The sequence below is a fragment of the Mixophyes fleayi genome, chromosome 9, assembly GCF_038048845.1.
Source record: "Mixophyes fleayi isolate aMixFle1 chromosome 9, aMixFle1.hap1, whole genome shotgun sequence".
Lineage (NCBI taxonomy): Eukaryota > Metazoa > Chordata > Amphibia > Anura > Limnodynastidae > Mixophyes > Mixophyes fleayi.
The window spans coordinates 20,922,600-20,935,442 of NC_134410.1; the positions used below are offsets into that span (position 1 = coordinate 20,922,600).

A 12,843-nucleotide genomic window follows, 5' to 3' on the forward strand; every position below is an offset into this window, starting at 1 on the left:
ACCTCCTTATAAATGGTAATGGATTCTAGATGAGATTATTTCTCCTGACGAAGTTGTTGAGCAACGAAAACACGTAGAAGATTTGAGGAGCAATACAGCCGAAACACCTGCCGATCACGGACTACAATTGCCCTTTGAGATATTTTATTATATGCTGTTTTACAAGAATTCTTCTGGTACGTGTAAATCACTTATGTCTTTTTATTATTAAAGTATGGTAATGCACTATGGAGGCGCGGCCCTGTCTGCTTGATTTTTTTAGATGCTTTGTATGCCTGTGGAAATCGGGTAAAAGAGGTGAAGACGCGCGGTCCATAGAACGCTAGTGCTATAAAACTCCAAACCATACATACTGACTGATATTCAATCTACACTTAAAGACTATTTGAACTATCTTTTGGGGCACTGTATAATTGTATATATATATATATGTATATATATATATGTATGTATATATATATATATATATATATACACACATATATATATATATATATATATATACACATATATATATATATATATATATATACATTGCCTCATAGCACTATAGGAGTCTCTTCACCATCCTACCTACCTATATATATATATATATATATATATCTATATCACCTCATAGCACTACTAGGAGAGTCTATTTACCATTATATATATATATATATATATATATATATATATATATATATATATATATATATATATATATATATATATATATATATATTACACTTGGTGCAAGCAGTAATAGGGCATTACTCTCATATGCCAATAAGTACTCTCGCATAGTTATTAGGTGACTTATATTTACTACAACGAGGAATGTATATGTTATATTACTAGTCAGCGCTGAGGTATCGGTGGGAGCGCCGCCCTGCCACCTGCACACAGCGACACCTGGCAGAAGTAAAGGGCGGGAGCGGTCCTACAGACTATGTGACATTAGGTGTGGCCGCTACGTCAGAGGGCGTGGCCGTAGCCCGCCCAGCCTGGGCCGTTCTATAAATTGCCGCTCAGCGGGGTGGGCGTGGTTGGGAAGGCGGTTTACGAGCGGGAAACACCCTTCCTTCCCGTCATTGGACAGCTGTCTAGGTGGGCGTGCTCCCGTCGGAGTAGTGGTTCTCCATTGGCGGGCCAAGTTGAGGTGAGCGAGTAGACGCTGTGGTGGTGGTTAGGACGTGCACTGCGCATGCGCACTTGGAGCTGATCCCAGGGAAGGAGAGGTACCCGCCGCTCACACTCACCGGAGAGAAGCCCCAGCGCCGCCGCCGTATTACCCGCTGCACCCTCCCCCGGAATCCGCATCATCCAGCACGTCATGGTGGACTATCACATGAGTGGCGGCGGGGCTCCCACCAACAGGGGATTCATCGGACCAGACGGTAGATACATGGAGCAAGAGGATGACTGGGACCGGGACCTGCTGCTCGACCCGGCCTGGGAGAAACAGCAGCGCAAGGTGATTACATGGTGATAGATCCTGTGCCTGCTACTTGTGTGGTGTGTGTGTTACACTGCACCCCCTGGCCTTGTAACCTGAGATACTATATATATATATTATACTATGTCCCTGCTACTTGTGTGTGTTACACTGCACCCCCTGGTCTTGTAACCTGAGATACCATATTTTTATATATATATAAAATAATCTACTGTTGCACTGCTCCTCACGCAGAGGAATTAGCAATGTAGAGGCATGACATCTAACCTGCTAAAATGTATAACTATACAAATAACCTGCACCACCTGGCCTTGCAAAAAAAAAAATATATATATATACACACACATATACACACACATCCTGCAGGGGGTTTGGCATGACATGTAACATGCTGTAATATAGAACTATATATGTAACTTGCCCTGCTCTACCTGTCCATGGAGACACAGCCAATTATGTCATCATCCAATGATTGTGCTGCTTATACTACTTTTACCAGATCATAAGGTAGTTATTTAGTACATGGGACCTTTCACTTATGCCCTGTAAACTTGTTAGTATAGTTTTTCAGTTTTTATATATAATACACTATGGTCATACAGAGTGTTACATATCTAGTTAGAATAGGTCTGAGATCAAGAACATGTGAGTCTATACTGGATGGTATTTTACTTCAAAGTCCTGATATTGAAAAGCAATAGACTACATCAAAGCATTGATGTGTATATATCTTCCTTGGTAAAATGTTTCCTCTCCCCTATAGATTGCAGAGCCACCTGTGGGAAAAGGGAGGCACCTGTAACTTATTGCACAACACTTGTTTGTAGTTTGAGGAAGGTTTGTAAAGTAATCTACACCAATGTAGTCTGCTTTGTACACAGTAAAGTTCCTCTGCACTGTTAGCCTGTAGGAATAAAAAGTAGTTTAATGTGTTTTTATTACATGTCCACACCTAGCTACTTGTGTTTATGTTGAATGAATGACGTTTGCATTGATTTTTATAACATGTGCTGTCTTAGGGAAGTGTTGGTTCTTTTACAGGCAATTACATGCCTACACATGTGTAGTAGTGGTAACAGGCTTGCAGGAGAGGTGGACATGTAGGGGTTGTTGGTGTTAGGTGACTTTCAAGGGTGTCAGAAAATGCTGTAGGGTGTGGCAAGGGATCAGTGAAACCTGGATTGAGTCGCACATAAAATCAGATATTGCACTTTTAAGATTTGTTGGGGGGGAGGTTCCTAATTCCAGGGTGGGAGTTAGTAACTGATAGCTTGGCAACAGTGGCTTTGGCAAATAGTACAAATTAGTGTGCACTGTAGTAAATATGCCCTTTGAAAATGTTCCTTGACCAGGCTTGTTAATGCTTTGCAATCGGGGCTGGGCTACATAAAGAATTTTTATAACGTTGGGGCACTAATAAGGCTTTGGTAAAATGTTAACCAAAGACCTAAAGAATATTGTATAGTGTGACTAAATATATCACATGGATACACTTAGACCCAGCACAGACACATAGCAACTAACTACAGAAGTCTACGTAAAATGGAAAATTGCATTAAATACAACAGCTTCGGGCTGATGAGCTGGGCTGTTAAGTTGGAGCTCAGTGGAACACAGTCTCCGTTTAAGCTGTTTATACAAAACCACTTCTCTAAAAGTAGTTTGCTTGGCTAATGTGTGGAAGCCTGCACTTGTACAGGTGACAGTTGTGTTCTTCTCAGGCAAGAAATATGTAGGTGGGGATCTGTTCAGCTGAATAAATAGAACTTGTTACTGTGTATTCTGCTTGGTTTGTCTCATGAAAGGCTGTGAATAAGTTCTTTAAGATTTCGGCTTCTGTGGTTAGTCTGTGAACTATTTGTGTAACACACAATTGTCCTTTTCTTGTGTGTCTGTGTCTGCTGTTTTTCTAAGCAGTGAACAGTTCAGTGTGTCCAAACCTGGTTTGCCAGTTGTAAGTGAAACCAGTGACCTATTAACTGAGAACTTGGAAATCTTTTAATGTTTGTGCTTTAAAACCCCCCTGACTGGGCACAGTCTTCCTCCTGTCTGAAAGACCTCTTTATGGGGACTCTCCAAGTGCAGCACAGTTGCCTTTTTGTGGCAGACAATAATCACACATAAGAAGAGCACTCGGTGTTCACATGCTGGCTGGACTTGCGGTGTCACATTTTATCCTCCTGCATGGGCTAGCAATGTGCAAGTTTGTTTGACTCTGGGCTATGTGGCACTGGAGTAAAAACTTAAGACTGCTGCATTTTGTTTAATGCTATTAACCCATTAAGGGTTGAGGCCTGGTGAACTTTTTTTTTTGTTTTAGCCTGTCAGATCCCCTTAATATTAGTTTCAGGGTCCTATTTTTAGAGGAAAGGCGGCAGATTTGTATATAATTTTTTTCAGCCATGTTAAACACACGTCATGGACATTTGTAGGACTAGACCAAGGGTTATGAATGGCACCTGATTTCATGTTGGCAGGTACCATGAGTATGTGGGCTTGTACTTTTAACCTTCCAGTGCTTTAATCATTAACGGGTGTCCGGGGTCAGGAGAGAATAGTTTAAGGAGTCTATATTTGCCAAGTTGTGCAAGCAGAAATATTTTAACTCCAGGATGACCAGCCTATTCAAAACACTGGGTAACCTTTGTGTTTAGGTTATTCGTTTAAAGTTTTAGGGCTTAGACCACTGTCACATGTACTGCTTTGTCAAAGTAGCCATGGTTTTCTGTAAAGCCTGTCATGTGCCCTAATAGAGATATATAGATATGCTACTCAATAACTGACAATATGGTCATTTATAGAAAATATATGTCGCTGAAACATGAAATACTTTATTGCAAAATACTAATAATGGGAAATTTCTGTGGATGAGTAAAGTTTTATTATTTTCAGTCTCCAGTAACCAGTTTATATGGTTGAGCATCTACATTAGTTTGTGGTTTTGTCCCATCCACATTTTCCTACACTTCAGACAAATCTGACTTTTGGTGTACATTGGTCTCCATCAGTTTGTAGCACCAGGGTAGGCACATATTGTCATTCATGCACTGTGTGCCTTCACTACCTGGGTTTCAGTTTGGAAAATAAGGGAAGGGCTGTAGGTGTTTTACCTCTGGCTTGGCCTTCTCTGTATCGACTTAATGTAAGGCTGGACAAATTCCATACATTGCCTGGGTACAGGGCCGGATTAAGGGAATGGAGGCCCCTGGGCCAAGGGGGCCCCCATTCCCCCGTGAGCCCCCCTGTTAGCCACCCCCACCAATCTCGTGACACTCTCACGAGATCTCCTCAGTATGGAGATTACTGAGCGCCGCAAAAGGACAACAGTGACAGGCTCAGCAGCATTGATCGGGCCGGAATGCTGCTGAGCTCTGTCAAGGGCCCCCTGGATGCCCGAGAACCCTGGACTGCAGCCCAGTTAGACCTCGGGTTAATCCGGCCCTGCCTGGGTATTACAACCTTGCGTACTGGGTTGATACTGTTACCCAATACAACACAGAGGTGTACAGTAGCCTGAAATTAGAGCAAGCCAGAAAGTCACTTTGCTCATAATGTCCCTTGTGTTTCGGCTCTTGGCCACTGTAAGACTGAACATCTGTGAAGCGCACTTAGGTTTGTGCACCAGATGACATGTTCTCAGAAGCTTGCAGTGTGAGAGATCCTTGTACCCAGTATCTTGTTTGTCTGTTGAATCTCCTGCACTTGTGAAGGTGTGCAGAGCAATATTTAATTTGTTGCTGCAAACGTCCAAGTTCTCCTTCGGCTTTCGTTGGTTTGTTCCCTCGGGTTGCTGGACAGGAATCTCAGCTATGCACTTTTTTTTTTTTTTTTTTTTTTTTTTTTAAACAGTCAAGCAGAAAATGTGTGCGCCCTTTGCTTGTTTTCCCAAACTTCAACAAACCAGATATCCAAAGCGTGCCAATAAAGATGCATTTCCATTTCTCATTGCAGTTCCAAATACTGCTGTCTTATCACTATAATTAGCATTTCTCAGACTGAAGCCGAAGAGAAATAGCAACGTCTCTGTAGCACACCATCCCCCCCGCACCCCTCCCTGCTCCCACAAACCTGGCTGCTACCAGCTCTTTCCTTTCGGTTATTGCTGTGGGTGTAATATTTGTGTTTGCTCAAACTTGTGGCTGGACATGTGCCAGGGGAGGAACACAAGATGTATTTGAAGGCTGTATTGTGTTAATAGTACAGGGCCAGAGGCAAAGGGACACTGTGTGAGGGGGGGGTGCTTGAACCCCTGTTACAAGGAGGTTCCTGGCTGCCGTTCTTGATGACAAACTGGCGGCTAGTCAACAAATTAAATGTTTTTTAGGGTTTTTATTTAATATATAATAGGGGCACAGTGCAGATTACTGCTGCAGTGGCATCTAGGGAATGTCTAAGGTGTGTGTATACATATCTCATCACTTTGCATCTTGTTTTATTGCCCTTGTTCATTGACAGAATGACTCTCATGTAGTGTTCATTGCTGTATTTAACAGAGGCTCCAGCTATATGGAAGCTATTACAAGATAATTTCTCTTTGCATTAGAAACTTAGTGTCAAGTAATAATTCGAGGTGTGATGAAGACTCATGTAACTATTTGTTTGTTTACGGTATGATGTTGCAAAGTGCCACAAACTGGGAGAGAATATCTATCTTTGGTTTGATACCAGTTTGCTTTGCAAACTCTTGATAGTACTGTTCTGCCAACTGTTTGTTGACTTGTAATTTTCACTCCCAAGACTTGCCAGTCGTACTCCGAAAATGCTTTAGAAACTACAATAGCAAGTGTACCCACTCCTACAGTGTTAACAGATGATTTATGGGTTGAACAGGGCATTCAGCCAATCGATTCACTAGACACTAATGACCTCACTGACACACAACACGTTTCGTCCTCTGATGCCAGTAGTTCTATTGAGTTGAGCGTTTGTTTATTTCACAAAATGGCTGCCTCCGTCATGTGCTGTTGATGGATACATTTTAAAGGACCAGTAAGAATAAAATGCACATTGCTTCAACTGTTTTTAATGAGTGCTTCAAGAGTTTATCACAACTGAAGATATTGATTTCCTGTCAGGCCATTAAATGACACTTTAACACAGAACAGCAGCTTGCAGTCTAGTGTGGTAGATACGGTTAAAAGCAGCAGGAATAAATCACCTTATACATTCTGCTTATTATATTATGGCCTTTTCTTATTGGATGAATTTGTCCATTACTCTGACCACATGTGTGTTTGGTTCTGTATGACGTTAACATTCACCAGTGGTTGAATTGGCCATCATTCTGTTTTGGCAATTGGGTTACTTGTGTCACTACAGTGCATGGGGTGTGGTGTTTGTAAGTCTGAAATTCTTAACTTAGAATTATCTATTCACCAACAAGAGGGTCCTGTTAAGCGGCTCAGTCTTCCTCTTATCAAAAGGCACAGTGGCATCTAACATATTAAATTGATTAGTGGTCAGTAGAGACAGGTAAGACCAGCTTATCCAGTCAGCCCTGTCATGATTTAGCCTGTCTGCACCTAGCAATTATGAATTTCTTGGCGGTTTAAAGTCTCCGTAGTAGATTTCCATGTTTGGTAACCTGTCCCTATAGTGTGTTTAGTTATAAAATGTCACAACAGTTCCCCCCTCTGCTGTGTGTGCCACTGCCAGGCAGCTGTGTTGTAAGAGAGGAAATGTACAAACTGCCTGCATTTCTGTGTTCATGCTACTGACCTTGTTGCTGCCTGCTTTGTATGGATAAAGTAACTAAAACTTTCTGCAGCCCTGGAAAAGTCATAAAAAGAGCTTAATCCCTACAGAAGCATGGGGGGCAGGGAGAATGCTTCACCAGCCTGAGGCTTGGTATGCATTCAGACCCTGCCAGTGTAGTTAGTGCATCTCCTCCATACTCTCCAGGGTGTGGCAAGTCAGGGAGTAAATCCAATGACTGTGGCCTGGCTTCTTCACTGGCATGTGACACTGTATCCTGTCTTGTGTGCAGTATATTTAAACTTCTTTCCTGCTACCTCTAATTTTCTTTGAATGTGTAAAAACCCTCAGACATGAGTCATTATTTTCAGTCCCTTTTTATTTATAGCAGAGGGGTGGGGAGACACTCATTGTAACTCTGCTATGATGTAATGATGCCAGCCGGCTTGCAGTATTTATAGGGTGTTCTGCACATGCATTCCATTTTGTGAGCCATAAAACATGCTTTGCTTTGATATCTGTATACAGAAACTTTTCATAAAATGTAAATGTGCACTGCACCCCTCCCTGAATCCACTATAAGTTTGCAGCGTGCCCTTATTGCCTCCTCTTAAGTTATCTTAATTATGCTGTTTTGACATATTTAAGATTGTTTGCTAAGTCAAAGGAATACACATATTGCTTTTATAGCAGAAGAGAATTCACTTTTGTTTGAAAAGCTTTCATAAAAGAGCAACCACACCCATGAAATTAATATTTAATGAATAAGCCTTTAGTATTCAGTATTTCTTAGTTTTCTATGTGAATGTAAAACATGTTCACATTTCCAAAAGATGGTATGATGATTTTTCTTGCTGGCAACACGCAGCTAATATGTTGGTGACTTAAGAAAGGCATATTTAACTCAAAGTTTAATGTTTTCAGAAACAAAGCACAAAGGTAAAAACAATATTGTGGTCCTGAATTTCCATTGCAGCTCTTTAAAAATGTTAAATTACTTCATGCTCATCTCTGACAAACACTTATAACAACTTCACAAGTCTTGAACCGGGTCTAAAATAGATCTGCTATAGAACAAAGAGCTCAAATGATAAAGCATAGCATGTCGGTTAGGTGTTGCAACTAACTAAAAATTGTTAGTTACACACATGGGTATTGCCAATCTGTGAAAAGTTCTGTTTGAAACAACCACAACATTATCTCAATGTCCAGCTTATTAGCTGCTCTAGAGTAATTAGTAGAGAAGATGATGACAATATAGTACTCCCTCATTAGCCTTGCTTGGTTTACCAATTTTGTATATTCTCTGAACAAAACTACACTGGTATGTTCTTTGCATCATACAGTATGCTATCCTCCCCATAACACCACCTTAAAACTATCGCTCTGGCCTGCTGATTAAGCTGTTTAATGAGCAAGTGCTGTATCTTTTATAAACACTCAGAGCAGTTGGCTCCGATATAGTATTCAGCTCAGTAATTAATTTTGTTATATTAATGTCGTAAAGAGAATTTACTCTTGGATTTAGTTGTCTAATAAACATTTAGGGGGGAATTCAATTGGCCGCGTTACTGTTAAAAGTAATGCAGCCTACGCACTTACTATTACGGTAATAGTACATGTAATTACTGTTATTACGGTAGTTTTAACGCTGGCTGCTCGCAATAACGGTAATATCTTTAACGTGGCAGTACTTTGGGGGGAATTGAATTCCCCCCTTAGATTTAGGAGTCATTTACCCATATGTGTAATTTGTTCTGAATTGCATTTTCCATCTCTGCCCTTACTAACCCAAATTTGACAAGATCTGGGTGTACTGCACATGGACCCTGTAGCTTTTTATCTTGAATCAGCGGTCAGAGGATAATAACTTACTACAAGTGTGAGGAATATTCCAATCACATTTATTAACATGACAGATAATGCCATTTTTCTTTTTGTTTGGATTATGGTGATTTTTGGTCTACACGCGTTTTGTGGACTATTGTGCAAGATCAGTTTATGGCCAGCTTAGCAAGCTGTTTGTTCATTGGTTCAACTGTGACTTGAAGCGAGATGGACTTTCGATAAATGAACCTAGAGAACAACTACTGACTTATTTTCATAATTACTCTATTTATGTAAAATGACAGTTTCCAGCATATATATATTTAGCTCTGCTTTAAACAGGTTACATTTTTTAATGTGGTAACCAGTGAGCTTCCAGTAAAATGCTACCAGAAAAGAATATATTGATCTCTATGCTGTGTTGGGAGTGTGGGCTACATGGGCTGTGCGTTGCTGGTGACTGCAGGAGAAGGCAGACATCAGATTCTATTAAGGTTTTGGAACTCATTGCGCATAGATTGTAGTGTTCATGAGCCCATAAAGATCAGTATCTGAACGGGATCATTCTGATATAAACTAGTAAAGTTGGTGAATCCAGACAAACTGACATCTGACCGTGTTTGTCACCCTTTTGGCTGAAGCTCCAAACATTTATTAGGTTTGGCTGTGTACATGTATGTAACCGTGTGGTCACATATGACAGATCCAGTCACTGGGCTGTTGGGGCAAATGGCAGTATCACCCGAAGTATGGGCACCTTGCTTGTCAATAGGGTCCTCTAGTCAACTTCTTCTTTGTGTATTAGATCCTTTTATTCCTTCATTTATTTATATAGCGCCAGCAAATTCTGCTGCGCTGTAAAATTGGGAACAAACAAGTAATAAAACAATACTGGATAATAGACAGAGGTAGGAGGGCGCTGCCCATTCCTTGAACAGTGTCTTAACTTGTCACTTTATTTAAACCGTCCCCTGCCAGTACAAAGATAGGGATCTGTTGTCCCTAATTAACTGGTAGTTTGAATCCTTACTATGCAGCTCCAGCACAGACTGGGTGCTTTCATGTTGGAGAAGCAAGTACAAGCTGCACATAGATGATATGAATGCACATGGGCAATGTGTGTAACATAACCATATTTTTAAGTTCCTTGGTCTAGTTAAAAATGTATTACTCTTGGCTACAAGGAGAACTTTACATGTTTTCTGCAGATAACCATTTGCATAAATGTCTACATCTGTGCAGCTTGTTTTATTAACTTTCCCTATCTTCCACAGTTATCTTATGCTTTTCTTCCTTTGTCAGTTCACTCTTTACTATATTATCAGATGACTGGTGTGAAGAGCAGCAAAAGCATCATTGATTCTGGTGCAGAAACTGGTGTTATATTATAAATATAATTTTTAGAAATTGAATGACCAGCACACGTTTTTCTTAAACACCTGTTATTACTGACCACCAGTTTCTGCGTAAGAATCATGACAAGTTAATGCTGCAGCATTTTAAAGCTGGATACATACTGTGTGTGTAAAGGGACCTTGTAGAAATCCCTATGTGAGGCTTGTCTGTGGTTCATGTCTCTTGATGAGAGCGACTGCCTGCACACACTGACTCCAGAATGGAGAAGCAGACTAGTTTTGTATAGAGCAACAATAAGAGGATGCATAAAACGTTGGTGGCCTGAGCCTCCCGGTGCTGCTATTGTGGTGCATGCTAGGTTTGGTTGTGTATGTAAATATGAAATTGTAGCTGCATTTAAATCAGGGGTGGATTCAGCTTGCTCTTTTTACCAAGTAAGGACATGTTCGTGTTCTCGGCCTCTCCCTTTTTTGTGAGACAGGTAGTATATGACTCTGAGCTGAATTGCAGCCCGGTATAGACTTTCACACCTTCTGCAGAACTTCACAAGTTTATCACATCTGTCCTTTCGCCTAGAATGTGCAGAATGTGTCTACTGTGTGGTAAAGCGGGGTGATAAAGATCTCACTGCGCTGGCAGACCTAGCTTCTTCCTGGTGGTTAGGCCCAGTCTCCCAAGATGCATAGTGTAGTCCATTAACTCCAGCAGATAAGGTCTATTGAGCATCACTAATATACTCGGACCTAGACTTGTGGAGCTGCCTACAGCCGGCACTGTACGGCTTCATGTGGTCTTCTGTCTGGAAATTGCAGGATTTTGCTGCTTTAATGTTTTATAAATGTGAACATCCTGTGTAGGCATTTGTATTTGCATGGCCTGTGGTCATATTAGAATAAGGGGGAGGGAGGGGGGGTGCAGAGTCCTTGTGTGCTTTAATTGGAGCAAGTATTCATTTTTTTTATTCTGTTAGTGTTGTCATTGGAATGTGTAATAAAAGCAGGATTGTGCCTTCATGGAGTAAAGGAGCTTTGTGTATACTCCACAGCTCTCACTAGAGTCCAATTAGTGTTTGGTTTGGGGGGAGTGGGAGGGCTCCAGGCTGCACACCTCCCTCTTCTGCATTCTGGATCTCATCTCTGGGAGTAATTGAAGTGACTGCAGTAACTGTGCCAGAAGCGGTGTGTACAAAAAGTGCTCTCAAGAGCGGGAGAGGGCCGGCCGGCACATCTTGTGTATGAAGTCTCTGGTGCTGCGGCCCGCATACACTTTGTGCTCTGATCACAGTGCAGGTCTGAACTTGCAGACATTTGAATTTGTGGCTGTGTCCTCATGTGGAACAGACCAGTTTTTTTAGGGTTGGGCTCGGGATTTGCACACAGCGGACTGGTTGTGGGGTGTAGCAGCCTTTGAACCAGTTTAGGTGGTGATGTGATGTCTGCACTGCCTCTCTGCTCTCTATAAACACTGTTCAGTATTGGGGCGGTTTGCAATCCAAATCACATAGCTGTCAGTCTTGTCGTGTTAAATGACCACTGACGTGCAGCTTTTCTCCTGTCCTCCTGCAGTCATGCAAATGGAGCCCTGCCCCCCCCATCCTGTCTCATAGGAGTTGCGTGCGATCCGGAAGTCAGAGCTTCCTTGCTTTAAGTCTCGGATAAACACACTGATTGCTTTCAAGGGCCCCTGTCAGCAGACTGGAGCTTGCCAGTTTCTGAAACAGCCACATCATCTCAAAATTCCTTGGCCTATTATATACACACTGTATTTATATATCTTACTTATCTGCAAGTTGTATGTAACTGTACTTCTCAGACCTTGTATAACATTGTACTGACCTGTTGTGCAGATTTATACACATGGACACTTGTCAGACTTTGAGCTTTAATGAAATCTGCCAATTTGTATGTTCAGAAGGGTACAAGACACTATTATAAATATATATTTTACATTTGTATACATGTTTTTGTTTTTATTGGGGCAGTATATGCTAAGACGACAGTCACAGCAGCTGTTTTCCAACTTCCAGTTGCTTTCTGAAATTCTCTATTTAGTGGGTTCACTGACTCAAATATGTGAAACGCGCTGGAAGCTCTGCGTTATGTCTAGAGGCTGCTGGTACTTAAGTGCTGATCTATTTCTGTGTTTTTTGTTTTTTTTCAGGTATACACCAATGATTGTTGTGGAACTGATGTCATGTACATTTCAATAGTTCACAAAATGTTTGCTTTAGTTGTGGGTAGATGACTGGTGCACTCTGAAAATAATGTTTTGTATCAGATTGTGAGTTGTGTTGATAAAGGGTACTTGGATCTGTATGAGATGGCACCTGCCGCGGTCAGGGAGTTGATATGTACTCAGAACATCAATGTTCTCTGCAGACAAACTTCTCCTGTGCTGGATCTGAGCTGTTCACACATCCTCATTACTTGTCTCTCCGGAAGGCGTCTGCGGCTCAGTGTAAATGTTCTGCAGCAGGGAGCATCCTCAGTCATGTTTGGGCTGCAAGGGACTCCTGTTTCCTCCAGATA

The 12,843-nt window shown here is 41.4% G+C and overlaps 1 protein-coding gene across 2 annotated transcripts in view; it reads left to right on the top strand.

Annotated features, from left to right (window-relative positions):
• The first annotated feature begins 1,053 nt into the window (after positions 1-1,053).
• Positions 1,054-12,843, top strand: part of ACTN4 (actinin alpha 4) — a 31,130-nt gene continuing 19,340 nt past the window's right edge. Inside the window, exon 1 of one of the 2 annotated variants that reach the window (XM_075186828.1) lies at positions 1,054-1,456. In XM_075186828.1, coding sequence (XP_075042929.1) covers positions 1,316-1,456 — 141 coding nt within the window. In that variant the 5' untranslated portion in view covers positions 1,054-1,315. The remainder of the gene's footprint in view (positions 1,457-12,843) is intronic. The other variant, XM_075186827.1, reaches the window with a different exon arrangement.